This window comes from Papio anubis, chromosome 17 (genome assembly GCF_008728515.1).
Source record: "Papio anubis isolate 15944 chromosome 17, Panubis1.0, whole genome shotgun sequence".
Classification (NCBI taxonomy): Eukaryota; Metazoa; Chordata; class Mammalia; order Primates; family Cercopithecidae; genus Papio; species Papio anubis.
The window spans coordinates 35838640-35856232 of NC_044992.1; the positions used below are offsets into that span (position 1 = coordinate 35838640).

Sequence of the window (17593 nt, forward strand, 5' to 3'; positions counted from 1 at the left end):
ACATGAGTATCTTCAGCTAATCCATGCAATGGGGCATGGGAATGGGGACATGGGAGAACAGGGAGCCCATCAGCTCCTGATTCTTGTCTTAATCCATTTTCTGTTGCTATAGCAGAATACCTGAGATTTGGAAATTTAGAAAGAAAAGTGGTTCATCTGGCTTATAGCTGTGGAGGCTGGGAAGTCTAAGGGCGTGGTAGCAGCCTCTGGTGAGGGCTTTTGCTCTGTGTCATAACATGAACAAAAAGCCGAAGGGCAAGCCAGTGTGTGCAAAAGAGACCACAAGAGTGAGCCAAGCTCAATTTTATAACAACCCGCTTTCAGGAGAACTAACTCACTCCTGTAAGAACTAATTCACTCTCAAGAGAACAAACTCACTCCGCAAATAACAGCCTTATCCATTCAGAAGGTTAGTGCTCCCATGACCTAGTCACCTCTTAAAGGCCCCAGCTCCCAATACCATCAGTGGCAATAAAATTTCGACATGAGTTTTGGCAGGGACACTCAGATCATAGCAGTCATTAAGATAAAGTACAAATAAGCTTCCGTATCAGGCTCAACAGGCAGCCTGTCGTTAGACTGCCTTCTTTCACTGAGTAATATGCATTTAAGTTTCCTCCATGTCTTTTCATGGCCTGATAGCTCATTTTTTTTTTTTTAGTGCTGAATAATATTCCATTGTCTGGATGTGCCACAGTTTATTTATCCATTCACCTCCAGAAGAACATCTTGGTTGCTTCCAAGTTTTGCCAACTATGAATAAAACTGTTACAAACATCTGTGTGCAGGTTTTTGTGTGGACATGAGTTTTCATCTCATTTGGGTAAATGTCCTGTCTTTTAAAAATGTGTTTTTCTCTCTTGTGTTTTTAAAACTTTCCTCCTTTTTGCTCTATTTTTCTAAAATATTTCCTTAGCTTTTTTCTTGACTCTACTGAGTTTTAAATTTCTGCTATTATGGTTTTTCATTTCTAAGAAGTATTTTGGTTAATTTGTTTTCTGAACATTTCTTTTTTACAGCATCTTGTTCACGTTCCACACAAGCAAAACTTTGGTCTCTTAGAGAATATTATGTTATTTATTCATTTTCTCCAATTGCATGGTGTCTGATTGCCCCAAGTTGGTCTTTCTTTTATCTTTTTTTGTCTTTACCTTTCATGTCAGAGGCTTTCTAGATGTCTCTTGAACCTCAGGTGATTCTAATGCACCTAATGGTCTGAGAAGCACTGCTAGAGTCTCCTAACCTCTCTGAAGCTTAATCATCCTAACGGAGATCCCACCAAGAAAAATGACACAATTCAGTATTTTTCCCCAGAACTAGAGCTTTTCTCTTCCAGTTAGAGGCCTAGCACTTTCCCTGAATGAAATGTCTTATGACAGTAGCCTTAGAAGTGGTTTTATAAATTATTTTGTGCATGGTTCACTCGCCTAGTATGTTTTTTCGTACCCATCTTACGTTCTTCTGCCTGTGCCAATGCTCCTTTGTCCCTGTTTAGGTTGGAGAGAGGCCTGACACTGGCCATCGGGAACATGATGCTGACCTTGGCTGTCCTCACCTGCTGGGCAGACATAGTTGAGGCCAACATCCTGGACTCAGAGTAGAAATTATAGTCCACTTGTGGAGGCATGCAGCAGGCCGGAAAGGCCCTGTCCAAGACCAAAACATCTTACCATTGTATTGCTGCTGCACACAGGAAGGGGTGTATGCCTGTACAAGTGCTGAGAATATGTAAAGGGAAGCCAGGGCCTGTGGTGTTGGCACAGGGGGCAAGTCAACTCACATTAGAAATGAACCATATTTTCTTTTCTAATAAATATATATTTTTATTTCAACAATATATAAAGTTGTGTATCTTAATATGTGTAATTAATCTATCTTTAGTCATTCAAAACATTTTTACAAAATAGGGTGCATATGCAGAGATTTGGCATAGAGAAGGATGAGAAAGAAAAACAATGATTTCCAAGTAGTAGACTTTTACTATGTGTCATGAACTTTACACATATCTCTTTTAAATATTAACTTTATGAGGTGAATTTTATTATAATTCTTTTTTTAATATAAGTGAGAAAATAGTGATTTGGAAAGTTAAGAAATTTCTCCAATGTCACCCAACTCCAAGGTAACACAGGTAATAAGTTTGAGAATCAGCATTCAAGGCCAGGTCTGTTGATGACTCTGCTGCCCACAGTCATAACCATTATACCACACTGCCTACACAATAGACTCTCAGTCACTTTTGAATGAATGTTCTGGCAGGACCCTATTATTAACTTAGATGCAATAGCACCCAGATTTGGACACACCAACATTCCCACTAGAATCCCCTGTATCAGTTAGCTATTGTCAGAGTAATGCTATGTAACAAACCACTCCTATTCTCAGTGGCTTAAAATAACCATCATTTATTCTCGGGGATCTGCGGGTGATGTGGCTCTGCTTCAGGCTGTGGTAGCTGGAAGTCAGCTGAACTAGGCTGGGCTGGGTTGAATGGGTATCTTTTAAGCTACAGATCTTCATAAACTTGGCTCCTTTCTTAGTTACTTTGCATGTAAGCTAATTCTGAGACTCAGCTTGAAGGGGCGGTAGCCAACCAGGAAGGTCTTTTTGTAGCAATGGCAGACATGCCAGAGGGCACACTTAACTGCACAAACCATTTCACACCCTTGTTAGTGTCATGTCTGCCACCATCCCACTGCCCAAAACGTCATTTGGTTGAGTCCAAAGTCAAGGCACGGGCTGCAAAGTCATGTGTCAGACAGCATAAATTTGGGGTGCTGGTGAAGAATGGATGCTAATAATTCAACCTTCCACAGCTGCCCAAACCTAGCATATGCCTGCACAGTGTGTCTATAAATAAATGTTTCCAGGGAAGCAAAGTGACGAGGTCTAACATATTTTCTATGTCTATTTCATGAAGGTCATCATTGCTGCTGCATAGAGAATGAATTGAAGGAACAGGGAGGGAAGCTGAGATGCCAGTTGGGAGCCTGGTGCTAGGTGAGAGATAACAGTGGCCTAGATGTGGGTGGTGACAATAGAGATGGCAGGATCTAGACCTATAAACACCGCACACAGCTTATGGAGTTACTATCATTGCTTTAAAGTTACTATCACTACTTTAAAAATACTGTAGTCTAGTCTACCAACTAGACTATAAATTCCATATTTTTACAATGTACATACAATTCTTTACAATGTATATGTGAGGTAGACAGTAAAAAAGACGAAAGCAACTATGGAAAGGACTGTTAGAATTTATGTAATTGACCCTGGGCCTAAAGGTTGTGGACACATTGTAACTCTCTTGATGGGGACAGATTTGGCATTTTTCTATACTTAAAAAAATGTTCCTTTGGGAGGCCAAGGTGGTAGGATTACTTGAGCCCAGGAGTGCAAGACCAGCCTGGGCAACATAGGAAGACCCTGTTTCTACAAAAATCAATCAGTCAATCAATCAATCAAAATAATTAGCTGGGCGTCGTAGTGCACACCTGTAGTTCCAGCTATTTGAGAAACTGAGGCAGGAAGATCTTTGGAACCCAGAAGGGTGAGGCTGCAGTGAGCTGTGCTTGTGCCACTGCCCTCTAGCCTGGGCGACAGAGTAAGATCCTCTCTCAAAAAACAAAAACAAAACAAAGTTCTCTTGTCTCTAAAGTTTCTTTAGTTCAGTGTGATGACATGTAGAACTCTAGAATGTTGGGTTTGTCATTTGTCAATGACCCTTAAATATCCACGTAATGGGACAGTTCCTTGCAAAAAAAAAAGGAAACTCACCCAAACAAAAAGTTGTGTTTGCATGTTGTGAATATGGGTGGTAGCATTCTTCCTTTACAGGCTTTTAAATGTTGTCAAGTAGGTAACACAGCAGGTCCTCAAATAGCATTGTTTCCTTCAACGTTGTTTCATTACAATGTTGATGAGAAAAAAAATTAATTCCAGCCCCGGGCCTGACTGTGTGGAGTTTGATAAGTGGGTAAATATTAATAACTGTCTTACTCGTTTTTATTAATCTTTCTTAAATACATGTATAGCCTTCAATGTTTGATATTAGAAATGTTTTTGGTCCTTATTTAGAAGTTTGGTGATGTTTTGTGACCAGAAGTATGCCATAGGAACTCACCTCTTGTGCATATCAATTAGCTTATGGTAAAATTGGTTTATTCTGGACCATTTGGCTTAAAGTCGCAGTTTCCAAGAATTTATCAGCAATGATGTTGTGAGGATTTACGGTACCGCTTTCCTAGGCCACAACATCTGATGAATGCCTTCAAGTAGTACATTAATTAAAATAAAAATAGGGAAATAGTTTTAGGTGCAGCAGCACCCTCTCTCTCCACCTCCAGTGATTCTCTGGAGCTGCTGGCAACTTGTTGAATAATTAACCTTGGTGGCCTTGAGCTCTTTCCCCGATCTTAGTTGTCCCTGGTTCCACTCTCTGCTCTGCCACCTTGTGGATTTATTGGGAATTGCGTCTTCTCCTGGGAGCCTTGCCGACTCACCTAGTAATCCCGCTGGGCTTTTCCTGAGCGGGGGATGGGGTTTAGAAGAGAAATCTCATCGCTGTAGTGACACTCAACAATAAGACACTTTGCTCTTTCGATCTTTCTATATTCTTCCCCCTCTCGCTTCTTTTGGGACAATATCCAGAGGCCAAGCTGAAGGGCATTTGATGGCCTTGCCAGTATCACACCTGAACGGCCCTCCCCACCTGAGACTTTGCGGCAGCCTCCCAGGGTGTGATACAGGCCCCGACTCTCCAGTCTCACCACCTCAGTCCACCAGAGGTTTCCTTATGCTTTAAAAATTATAAAAATAATACAAGCTTGCTTACAGCTTACCAGTGAAGGAGACAGATTTTTAAAAAGTAAACAAATAAATGCAATATGTATACATTATGGTGAATGCTGTGAGATGGAGAGTAGTGGTGGTGGTGGGAGCAGAGAACTTTTTATTGAGAAGGCTGGTAAGGGCAGGCTTTCCTGAGTAGGAGAAATTTCAAATTGAAACCTGAAGGATGAGATGGATCCAGTTATTAAAAGAGAGAAAAAACACATGCAAAGCTCCTGAGGTGGGAGTGGGCTTGTTAAGCTGAAAGTGAGTGAGTGTGGCCAGATGGCAGTGAGCAGGAGGGGAGTGGTTGGAGTAAGGTTGGAAAGGGCATTAGGCACAAATAACACAGGGTCCTGTCGTGCTTGGTAGGGATTTTAATTTTATTCTGACTTTCGTGGGAAGATGAGGAAAGATTCTTATGCAGGGAAGCGACAAGGTCTGACTGATACTTTCTATTTCATCCTTGCTGCTGCCTGGGGAACGGATTGAAGTGAACCGGGAGGGAAACTAGAATCCCATTTGGGAGCCTGATGCCAGAAGCTGGGTGAGGGAAACAGTGGCCTAGACTTCGGTGGTGGCAATAGAGACGGAAGGATCTAGACGCATGTTGTCTAATATGGTAGCACTAGCCACATGTGGCTACCGAGCACTTGAAATGTGTAAGTGTAAAATCTACACCAGATCTTGGAGGTTTAGTGCAAAAAAAAAGGATATGAAATCTCTCATTGATAACTTGTTTATATTGATTATGTGTTTAAAATAATAATATTTTGGATATTTCATCATGTTATAATATGAAAATATTTAACCTTTTTACTTAAAAAAAGTGGCTACTGAAAAAATTTAAATTGCATATGTTGTTTGCATCTGTGGCTCTCTATGTTTTTATTGGACAGTGCTGATATAGATAAAAGTTGCAAAATTTAAAAAAGTACTTTTTTTTTTTGAGACAAGGTCTTGTTCTGTTGTCCAGACTTGAGTATAGTGGCATAATCATAGCTCACTGCAAGCTTGAACTTCTGGGCTCGAGTGATCCTCTGGCCTTGGAATCCCAAAGTGTTAAGATTATAGGTGTGAGCCACTATGCCTGGCCAAAAAAATACTTTTATTGTAAATTTACATTGGATACCTTAGAAATTTATAGCTAAGTATAGATTTTTTTTTCTGGTCCACAGAAGATATTTATTTGATATAATAAAACAAAATAGTGTTCTATCCAACCACAAAGAGTAAAAGGAGTGAAAAATTTGAATATACACATACAAAACTCAAGCTGTTTAACGTGACAATTTTTTTTTTTAAATAATGCTCCTAGCTGTGTGTGTTGGCTCATGTCTGTAATTCAAGCATTTTTGGAGGCCAAGGTAGGAGAATCGCTCGAGCTCAAGAGTTTGAGACCAGCCTGGGCAACATGGCAAAACTCATCCCTATGAACATATACACAAATTAGCTGGGCATGGTGGCACATGCCTATAGTCCCAGCTACTAGTGAGGCTGAGGTAGGAAGATCTCTTGAGCCTGGGAGGTTGAGGCTGTGCTGAGCTAAGTTCGTGCACTCCAGCCTAGGTGACAGAGGGAGACCCTGTTTCAAAAAAAAAAAAAAAAAAAGCTTCTAAAATTCCTTAGTTATTGAAAATTATGTGAAAACAGAAGGATGTTAATAGCAGCAGAGTGCATGAAATCAAATATCAAATTTTGAGCAAATGGGTCAGGTGCAGTTCTTTCTTGCCTGTAATTCCAGCACTTTGGGAGACTGACGCAGGAGGATCACTTGAGCCTGTGAGTTTGAGACCGGCCTGGCTAACATAGTGAGCCCCCATCTCTGCAAAAAAGAAAAAACATCAGCTGGGCATAGAGATGCACACTTGTAGTCCCAGCTCCTCAGGAGGCTGAGATGTGAGATCGTGAGCTCAGGAGGTTGAGGCTGTAGTGGGCTGTGAATGGAGCATCGCACTTCTGCCTGGGCAATAGAATGAGACCCTCTCTCAAAAAAAATAAAAAATTTTTTTTTTTTTTTTTAGCAAATGAACATGTGAGACAAGTTTGCTAACATTGCATTTTTTTTTTTTTGTTTACAATCTGCTCAAAATATCTTTATGCCAACTGTGTGGGCAGCACATTCAGGTTTAATATCAGTTACACATTAGCATAAATTTGGAGAAATACACATAGGGTATTGTTTTCTTTTGAGCTGGCAAAGTGACCACAGAAACATCAGATCATCTCTCTGAATACCGAATTTTATCCAAATAAATGTCACATGCCTTCCAGACATATTTTAATCACGTATTTAATTTCTTAGGCTGAGAGCAGTGTCTCATGCCTATAATTCCAGCACTTTGGGAGGCTGAGGCAGGAGGATCACTTGAGCCTAGGAGTTTGAAAACATCCTGGTCAACATAGTGAGACCCTGTCTCTACAAAATAAAAAAATAAAAAGTTAGTTGAGTGTCGTAGTGTGTGCCTGTAGTCCCACCTACTCGGGAGGCTGAGGTGGGAGGATCGCTTGAGTCTGGGAGTTAGAGGCTGCAGTGAACCTCTGCACTCCAGCCTGGAGTGAGACCCAAAGTGAGACCCCTATCCCAAAACCAAACCAAACCAAACCAAAGCAAATCAAAACAAGAAACTTTCTTCATGTGATATTTATAGATGATTTGAATTTGAAATGACTTCAGCTTCTTAAACTTTTGTTGTCTTTTTAAAAATACCCTTGAATCTGGCTGGTTCCAGTCTTATGACAGCATGTTGCGTGAGGCCCTGTAAAACATGAGGAGTTGTCCCTGAGGTTATAGGGCTTCTTAGGAAGAACACATGTTCTAGGTTTGAAGACAGAAGACTTAGGCTCTATCTTGGCATCCATAATGTGTGAACTTGAACTTGATTTAACATCTCTGAATCTCACTTTTCTCATTTGTAAAATGGAAATGGATGATGAACAGTACTAGCTGCCACGAAGGTCATAGCTTTCCCCTCATCCCTTATCACACCCCACAAGGTAGGTGCTCTTATCTCCTTTTGACAGGGTAGGAAACTGAAGTTCAGAAAGGGTAAGTCACTTACCTAAGGTTACATTGCTAGAAAAAATTGAAGCTAGGATTTGAACTCTGTTTTCCTGTCTCCAAAGTCAGCTGAAAATTGTTTTCCCCCACTCATCATGCCCCTTGCTAATTTCCTGCCTACCTCTGAGATTATTGGGAAGATCAAATTAGACTGGTGAATGGGCTTTGGAAAAATGTCATAAAAGATACAAATGTATAATAGATCATGAATTCTCAATGAAACAGGAGTATAAACGGAAACTCCAGAGAAACACTCACAAACGTCTGTCTGGTGCTTATCTGTCTGTTTAAATGAAGTGAATATCACATGTTGCTTTTTCAATTTCAAACTCTGAAAGTCATATTACAGAGTAACAATTTCCTTCCTCAGGATAAAAATTTACAGGAATTCAGAGGAAAATATTTCAGTGGTCATTACTAAAACGCTCAGAGTCAGATACATTCAGCATCATACCGTAAGTCCCGTTAGTCAAAGCATAAACAAGTGCAGAACCTGGCGGGGCTTCCTTCAAGTTGGTTGAGTCCATCTGGGAGGATTCACTCAGCAAGAGGCAGAGGAACCAAGGCAGGATGAAGACATTGCCTGTGCTCGTGCTGTCTCTTACCTTACTGACTGTCTTCTCAGGTGAGCACTGACTCCAGAAACAGTCTATTTCTATGCTGACATGATAAACAATAGTCTATTTAACAGTTAATTTTTAAAATTTTAAATAATATATAGGGTATATAGATATTTCAATGCTTTTTCTTTTCTTTTTTTTTCCATAAGAGCCGGCTTCCAGAATTTTTATCATTAAAGTTACATTATATATTTTTTTAAAAAATCTTGAAATGTATTTGAGCACTAATTCTCAAAAATGCTGATAAATCTTCAGCTTCTGATAGCTTATTTTAGAGTTTATATGAGATCACCAAAATTTGATATATTTTTATTATGATAATGTCTTTTAAAATTTGCAAGTAATTATCAAAGCACTTTTGTACTATCTCCTTTGAGGGGTTGTGATGATCAAGTTTAACATAGTCTTCTTATCACTGGGCATCTTCCAGTAATGACTTTAAACTTGATTTAGTGTATTGAGGATTAAAAAAACTTCCATGAAAGCAAGCCTAAGAGACACAGACCAGTGAACTGAAGATCCATTAAAATAATCCTCACTTTTAAAGAGATGGACCATTGCAATCAGTAAATATGTTTAGGTTGTGCAACTTTTGCTCTGAGTTAACTATGTTCAAAACAATTCAAAATTGCTTCCTGAGCCCTCTGGAATGCTGCGTCCTTTGGGACAGGTCCCCGGGAAAGAACTTTCGTGTTTTAACCAAAATTGAACTTGCAAATCTTTTGCCTTGGACTGCTGAGATGGCTCATGAACTCCTGAACCTGAGCGTCCTTAAGGCACCTTCCCGACTTTTCCAGAGACCTCCCTGATTTTGACGGAGAAGCAGGCCAAACAGCTCCTAAGATCTCGGCGACAGGATAGACCAAGCAAACCTGGATTCCCCGACGAGCCAATGCGGGTAAGTGCTTGGCTCTGGCGGTTTTAAAGAAAATGTGATCATTTGAATGCGATTCATTATGAAACTAGGTGTTGGTCCCAGCATGGGCTGCTAATTGGGGGTTCGGTTAGAGTTTCAGGTATAAGATACATGCAATCTCAATCTTTTACCTATGCATTTTCTCCTCTGGAGGTGCCAGCCTGACTCACCTGTTGTGAACAGGGTAACTTAAAATAGAAATAATGGGGCCAACGGTGGGAGTTCCAGAATCTGGAGAGGGCTGCTGAATGTCACCCCTGTCCTGCTTGCTGGGGAGCTGTTCCCTTTAGCCAATGCTAAGCCCATCTCCTGCCTCTTCCCTTAGGCCCTGGGGCAGGCTGGACCAGCATCCTTGGTCAATGATGGTCTCTCCAGGCAGGGAGAATCTCTGCCCCAGCTGCCCGAGGAGTTCTCTCTGATCTCATCTCTCTGATTTTGGTCTCTGGCCTTACTTCTGCCCTGTGGGGTCATGATATCCACCTGCCTAGTCTTTCTGAGCCAGGCTTTCTGTGAGTAGATGTTACTAGACCCTGCTAGCTGGCCCCGGACCCAATTCAGGCCTGGCTTGTTTCCTCCTGTTGCTAAAATGATAGTGACTTTGGTGGCTAAAATACCACGCAATGAAGGGAAGTAGCAGTGACCCAGCAAAGTTAGAATGTCTGGGAAGCCATGTCTGTCAGGCTGGTCTCCCATCCTGGCCCCTTCATCTGGGCACGATGCTTATCCTGTCTTCCCTGAATCTCCATATTGAGGCTCAGAAAGAGCTGCAGTAGCATTTGCCTTCATTCACTGCAAAATCTCATGCATAATTTGATTATTTCGTTTAAAGGTTCTTATTAAGATATAGTATTGCAGTGATGAAGAGTGCTGACTCTGGGGTCAGACTGGGTTTGAATCTCCCTGTTTTCTAACTGGGTAAGTTTGGGGAAGTTTCTTCACATTTTTGTAGCTCAGTACTCTCATCTATAAAATGGGGATAATAAATACAATTGCTGATATTACTATAATATTATTATAAATAATAATGTAAAATAATTATTTTATGATGGTAAAACAAAGTACTTCTTAGGAAAGCACTTAGAAAGTGCTCAGCAAATGGTAAGTACTCCTCTGAGTATTAAGTACCAGGTACCTGCTAGGTTCTGGGGCTGTAGGTTTCTGCTCAAAATCTGTGGTGGAGACAGAAGTAAGCAAATGGCTGCTATGCAGTATGATTTAAGAACAGATGACTTCAGGCTGTTAGGGATAGATGTGGCTTTTAATTTTTTTTTTTTTTTTTTGTAGAATAAGAGGTAGCTCAGAATATTTAAGTGCAAGGTTGGAGGGGACTGGGAGGTGGGCAGGGCAAGATCGAGACAGGTTTGAGTACCTTGAGTTTTATCTTGTGTCTAGTAGAGAACAACTGAAGGATTTTTCAAGTTGGGGGAGTACAGGTCTGGGTGTTAGAGAGTTTGAGACAATGAGAGAAGAGGCCCATGATTAAAGTCTGGGGTCACCAACACTCAGAGGTGGGCAGGGGAAGAGGAACCCTGAAAGGGCTGAGAAGGAATGCAGAGAGATAGAGAACCAAGAGAGTGGGGGTGACAGAGCAAGGTGGGGGAGGCATAGGAGGAGGGGGTGGGGTGAAGGAGGGGCAGCATGTGCACAACTGTGATGGGGAGGAGGATGCCTGGAGGGAGGGATCCTGTCAGGGAGCTCTGGCTGGCCCCCTGTGCTTTGGCAAGATGCCTGGAGCAGCCATTCTGCAGCTCTTCCTCAGGGACCTGGCAGGGGCTGGGGGAGCTGGTTGAAGGGTCCTCAAAGCAGTGGCTCCTGCTCAAGGTGCTCGAGAGGCAGCTCTAATGACTCCCACATCTGCCCCCTGACATTTTCTGTGCCAGCATCTGCACCTGGCTCTTTTGAACTCTGTCTGTGGAATAACAGTCTTTGTCCTAACTGAGGCATTGTAGGTGTGGGTGAACAGGTGGGTTTGAACTGTTGCAGCCCAGCTCCCTGCCCCCCACCCTTCCTGCACCCTGTCCATATGCCAGCCTACATGCCAGGCTAGACTCTGGCCCTAAAACCCTATTTTGCGTGGTCCTTCCCCTGCTCAAAAACTTCTGAAAGCTCCTTCTCTGTTTGCCTTTTCCCACTTGTGGTCGTCACTTCCCTTAATCCTTGACAGCCCTCTGCTTGCTTCCAACTTTGCAATTTTACTGAATATCTGGCTTTTTCTGGTTTGTTTTGCTCATCTTTTATGGGCTTGACCACCACCTGCTCCTCTTAACTGCCTTGAACCTATCTGATTAGTTTCCATGTAACTCCTTCTTGCCTCAGAACTTGTTGCTGAGCCACCATCCCGTCCTCCATGTCCCTCCCAGAGACACTTGATCCAATATTCAGAATCCTCAGGCACTCAGTCCAGTGTGGAAAAGTGGTCATAGGTTTTACAGTTGAAATGTGAAACAAACATGCAGTCAATTATTGGGTGGCTAGTCTATACTAGTAGTTCTCATCCATGGGTAATTATGCCTCCTCATCCCCAGGGACATTTGACAATATCTGAAGACATTTTTGGTTGTTACACCTGTGTGGAGCATTGCTTTTGGCACCCAGTGGGTCCAGGCCAAGGATGCTGCTAAACACTGTACACAGGGCACAGGGCAGCCTCCACAACCCGGAATTATCTGGCCCAAAATGTCAATAGTGCCAAAGGAGAGGAACCAAGTCTACATACTGCCAAGTAAACTTTTTCTTGTTTACTCTCTGTCACGCTGTGTGTGTCTCTCTCTGTCTTTCTCTATAATTGCACTCACTTGAACACACACAGAACTGGCTGAATCAACAAATAGTTTCTGGTATCATATTTTTTCTAGAAATGTGTTTCTTAACTTTGGTTACATTCTGGAACCACCTGGGGAATTGAAATTCTGATGCCTGGGTCCCACTCCCAGAGGGGTGGCCTGGGGTGAGACCTAGGTATGGGGGATGGGGCCAAAGCCCCAGTGATGCCAACCTGCAGTTGAGACTGAGAACCACTGGGCTAGGCCATCTGGGAGAAATCGGCCACGTGTGTACCAGTTCCTGTGGTCTAGTTGGGAACATAAAAGCATTTAGAAAGCTGTTAAATGTTGAAGTGAGCGGTATGGAGAGTATCTTAGTTGTTTAGACAAAAAGAGAGATGAGAGGGTCAAGTGGTGGGTGCTGATCAAGATGTGCACTTAATTAGATTTTATATTGACTGTGCCCTACTAAGCACCGGGGACTGAGGATGCAAGATAAACCAGACATTCTTCCTTATGCAAGGTGCCCACTGTGTGGAGGCGGAGCCAGAGAGCTCCAGCCTGACTTGGGCTCACTAACAAGGTTATGTGGTACAATGAACTGTGGCTCTGCAAGCAGAGAGTCTCGAGCTCTAACTGGAAGGAAAGGGGAGGCTGGGAAGGCTTCCCAGAGGAGGTGACCCCCAGCTGTGACTTGAAGGATGACTAGGAGTTCTCAGGCAGTGCAGGGGGTAGGGATGAGGCGGGAAGAACATTCCACCCAGTGCACTTCCAGGCCATATTCTGCCGCTAACTAGTTGTGGACTTTGGGTAAGTCACTCCCTCTTTTGGAAGCCTAGTTTTTTCATCTGTAAAATGCAGAGTTTGGCTGGAATCTGGCCTAGATTCCAGAATGTCTAATTTCAGGTCTCATATTGTAGGGCTCTGGATAGAACTTTGGGGCTGACACAGGTTTCTTGGTGCCAGTCTGCAATGTGGCAGAAGAGCCAGAGGCAGCAGAATACCAACCCGAGTGAGGAGTCAGGCAGTTTATTTTGAGGCCCCTGGAGGGGTGTCCCTAGAAACCACAGGCCTCTCACCTCATGCTGGCCCTGCTGCCGGGAGTATTCCACATCCTCGACTTACTTATTTGACCCACTCATGCCTCTTGGGTCTCCTTGTTGACTTCTTTTATGGATTTACTGAAAGCAAAATTAATAATGCCAGTCACTGGCACATAAAAAGAGGTAATTTACTGCATTTAACTGTGACTGTAAAAATGATCCTGGCCCTGCACTCCCAGTTGGAGCATAAGAGGCAGTGGCCTCAGGTTTGTCCTTGGGTGGTGAGGAGCCGAAGAGGCTGGACCTCTGGCCAGGGGAGGTCAGAGGCTGGCACTAGAGCTGCTGTACGGGCCCACATCTTTGTAGCCTGGGAAGGAGGGAGTTCAGAGGCTCAGGCCTTTGCCTCCTAGGAGCCAGCCCTTCTGGCTCTTTGCCTTTTGCCAAGACCTCCTCACCCTCCCTGTTTCTGAGTGTAGGCCAAGAACAGCTGCGCACAGATGTCCCTTTGCTCGGGAAGAGGGTGGGATGGATGCACCATGCTGTGAAGTTGGCCGCCAGTATTGTGTCTGTGTATGTGCATGTGAATGTGTGTGAGAGGTGTGTGTGAGGGATGTGTGAGGGGTGTGTGTATATGTGTGAGGGGTGTGTGTGAGGGAGGTTTAATACATGTAAAGGGTTTAATATTAATGTGAAGTGTGTGTGTGAGGTGTGTGTTAAAATATAAAAAGAATTATATAAAGGGTATATCAAGGGTATGTAGAAAAGGATGTGGGAGGAATTATGAGGTGTGAGGAAGGATCTATGTGTGAGATGTAAAGGGAGTCTGTGGTGAGGTGTGTGAGAGGTGTGTGTGTGTGAGGTGTGTGAGGTGTGTGTGTGTGAGTAGGGTGTGTAAAGGGTGCAGTGAAGGGAGTCACAATACAAAAGGTGAGGGAATTTAATGAAAGAAGGGGAGTATGTGAGATGTGTGAAGGTGAAGGGATGTCTGAGGGGTGTGTGTGAGGGGTCTGTGCAAGAAGTGTGTGTGAGGGTTTGAGTGAGGAGTATGTGTGAGGGTGTGTGAAGGTGTGTGTGAGGTGTGTAAGGGTGTGTAAAGGGGTCACAAGGTGTGTGAGGGTGCAGGTGTGTGTGGGGTATATAGGGGTGTGTGGGGGTGTGTGAGAATTGGGAAGTGTGGAGTGTGTGAGGGTCTGTGTGTGAGGTAATGTGTGTAATGTGGGAGTGTATGTGAGGGTAATGTATGTAGGGTGTGTAGAGGTCTGTGTGTGAGGGTGTATGTGGAGTGCATGTAGAGGGGTATGTGAGGGTGTATGTGTGAGGAGTGTGAATGTGATAAAAGAGTGTAAAAAAAAAAAAAAATTAAAAGTATGTAAAGGATTGTAAAGAATGTAAAAGAGATCTATGAATAAAGTGTAAAGGTGTAAAGAAGTGTAAAAACTGAGTAAAAGTGTAAAGAAAGGATTGTATTTTTTCAGAAGGTCTGAGTTCCAGCCCCCTCTTCTACTCTCACCTTGACTTGAGGACCTCGGTTGTGTGGAGTGATGGCAGATGGCATCACCAGGTGGTGTTGTGAGGCTGGGTTGGAAGGTCCTTGGATGCCACAGCAGAGTTGGGTTTCTGTACACAGTGGGGAACTGTGCAGGGATTTCAAGAAGGGGAATGATGTGATTAGATCTTGTTTCCAGGGGCCCTTTAGAAGTTCAGGACGCAGCCTCTTAAATGCTTGCCTTTAGATGCTGTCATACCTGGGAAATAGGAAGTGACGTTTTGGATGCTCTATTGCACCTTCTTGCCATGGTATTCAGCAGACAAACAAGTGGACTTGGGCAAATGAGTAGAGTTAGTGATCATTGGAGAATGCATGTCCCCTTGAGAACAGACCCACACACCCTCACACACAACCCTCCACACTCTAAATTAACAGGAGATGACTGGTCAGGTTATTTTATTTTGCTTCTCCGTGTTAAGGGACTGTGCAAAAGAAAACACTTTCAGAGAGGGAAGAGGCCACTGATGAGGGTAAACAAATGGTGCTTTAGGGGAGGTGTTAAGAATTCAAAATGAAAACAAGTATGAAGATTTGCAGAAGTCTCTCCCCATGAAGATCTAGTGAGCCATGTTTATAAACTTAACACTTGGCTTAAATATTGGCAGAGGTTGGCTTCTGTGGATTTATAGGCATTTTGGAAACAGGTTGAGACAAGCTGTGCCCGTGCACACAAAGGGCTAGACTGTTTGACATAGATCCTGCTGATTCACTGCAACAAGCTGTTCTTTTCCGACTTGGTGGTGGGAAGGACAAAGTGCTTTTGAGAAGATTGCTGGGTAACCCTGTACTGTAGGGAGGGCCAGTATTCAATTCAGAGGAGCACGGACACCTTGTGGGGACCCTAGATGGACGAAGACGAGGCCCAGAGGGGATGGAGAGGGAGATCAGAGGGAGACAGATGGCTCTGGGTAAGAGAGAAGGAGGGATTTTGAGTGTATGGAGGCAGCGAATAGAGGTAGCGTATGAAGTAGAAGGTGGGAAGGTAGAACCCAAGGAGGGCAAACCACTGAAATTCCCAGCAGCAGGAATAACTGATACATTTATTTTATGGTAACTCTCAACACTGAGTTTAAAGTTGATTTCTGCTCTGTGCTGTTATTACCCACTGCTACCCCCAAACCTTAGGACAAGTCCGCTACATACAGAAACTTTGTGTTAGTAGTTCCTTGAGGGAATGGTGGATGGCAGGGGTGTATTATATGGGTGGTGGGGGCTGACGAGAGCAAGGGACTGCCTAGAATGTGGAAGTTGCAGGGGTAGAGAAATTGGTTATGAGAATAATTCAGAATAAACTTGACCCCACATTTTCAGAGATTTTGGAGAGTAGGGTTCTAGACTTCACAGGAATGGGATGAACACTCTCCGAAGGCTGGAACTAATTTGCTTGGGGACATCGCTTTTGGAGGCACGTAGGTTTCAGCTGAATTGACTTGCTACTATTTATTTATTTATTTTTGAGACAGGATCTCACTGTGTTGCCCAGGCTGGAGTGCAGTGGTGCAATCATGGCTCACTGCAGTCTTGGCCTCCTGGGCTCAAGCGATTCTCTTGACTTTCTACTTTAGACAAAGTGGCCCCATCATGTTAGAGAGCTCATGGTATAATGAAGGCTCAAGATCCTGACAGAGAAAAAACATCTGCTTGGGGAGAAATTAATGAAGATCAGGCTGTGCGAAAAGAAGGGCTAGGTTTGGGTTTAGAGGGAAGAAGGTGGAAAAATATTCTGAGCTTTCCTTGAAGGTTTCCTTAGTGATGAATGTGCTTATGTTGATTTTCAGGATTGTAGTCTAAACTCTTGCTGTTCAAAATATGATCCCCAGCTGGGCTGCACGGGCCTTATCTGGGATCCCGTCAGACATGCAGACCCAGGCTCCTCTCCACACTTCCTGAAGGCAAATCTGTGCCTTGCTAACCCCCAGGTGATCCCTGTTCACCCTGGAGAACTGCAAAGGTGGTCCATCTCTGCTCCTGGCATCCTGGGACTGGGAACAAGTGCATGTTAGTTTTTGACACAATTGATCTCTCTTTCTTCCTTTTGGGCACTCTGCTCACTTGGTTTCCACTTTCCCAGCATGCCTCGCCCAAGCTTCTCATTCCACTTGGTGGCTCCTGCTGCTAGGTTTCCTTTACTGGATTCTTGGCCTCTGACAGTTGTTTAAATGTCAGGGGGTCCCAGGGCTCTGCCCTCCATGTGGCTTTAAAGCTCACCTCCCTGCTGATGGTGCACACTTCTATCTCTAGCCTGACTTCTTCCCGGTCATTTACATGACTGTCCACTCCATACCACTGTTTGTACTGGAATATTTAACAAGCATTTCAGATCTAACAGCCCCAAACAAAATTCCCTGTTTTACCCTCATAATGACTGCTGCCTTAGCGTTCCACATTGAGTTAATGGGACCACCTCCAAATCCAGAACCTGACTACTTCTCACCCTCCACCGCCACCTCCACCACAATTATTTGTAGAGTGGACTAAGCAATAATCTTGTCATGGTCTCCCTACTTCCTGTCTTGCTCTCAATGGAGCAGTCAGAGTTATTTCTTAAAGTGTAAACAAGATCATGACCCTCTCCTGCACAAAACCTGCCAATGACTTCCTGTCTTACTCTGAATAAAATTCACGGTCCTGGTCAGGTGGGGTGGCATGCACCTGTAGTTCCAGCTACTCAGGAGAGGCTGAGGTGGGAGATCGATTGAGCCCAGGAGTTCAAGGCTGAAGTGAGCTATGATTGCTGCACTCCAACCTGGGTAACAGAGTAAAATTCTGCCTTCCTGGGACTCACACCCAGAACAATACTATATGATGAAAT

General features: G+C 43.5%; 1 protein-coding gene across 13 annotated transcripts in view; it reads left to right on the top strand.

Annotated features, from left to right (window-relative positions):
• The window catches only part of C17H17orf67 (chromosome 17 C17orf67 homolog), a 236672-nt gene that overhangs the window by 9130 nt on the left and 209949 nt on the right, over positions 1 to 17593 (top strand). For 5 of the 13 annotated variants that reach the window (XR_004179417.1, XR_002518106.2, XR_002518107.2 and 2 more), the window contains exons 1-2: positions 7375 to 8516; positions 9309 to 9409. Coding sequence is in view for 3 of the 13 variants with exons in the window: in XM_021929075.2 (XP_021784767.2) it covers positions 8462 to 8516; positions 9309 to 9409 (156 nt within the window). In the remaining 10 variants the exon portion in view is untranslated. The other 8 variants (XR_004179418.1, XR_004179419.1, XR_002518108.2 and 5 more) reach the window with 5 other exon arrangements.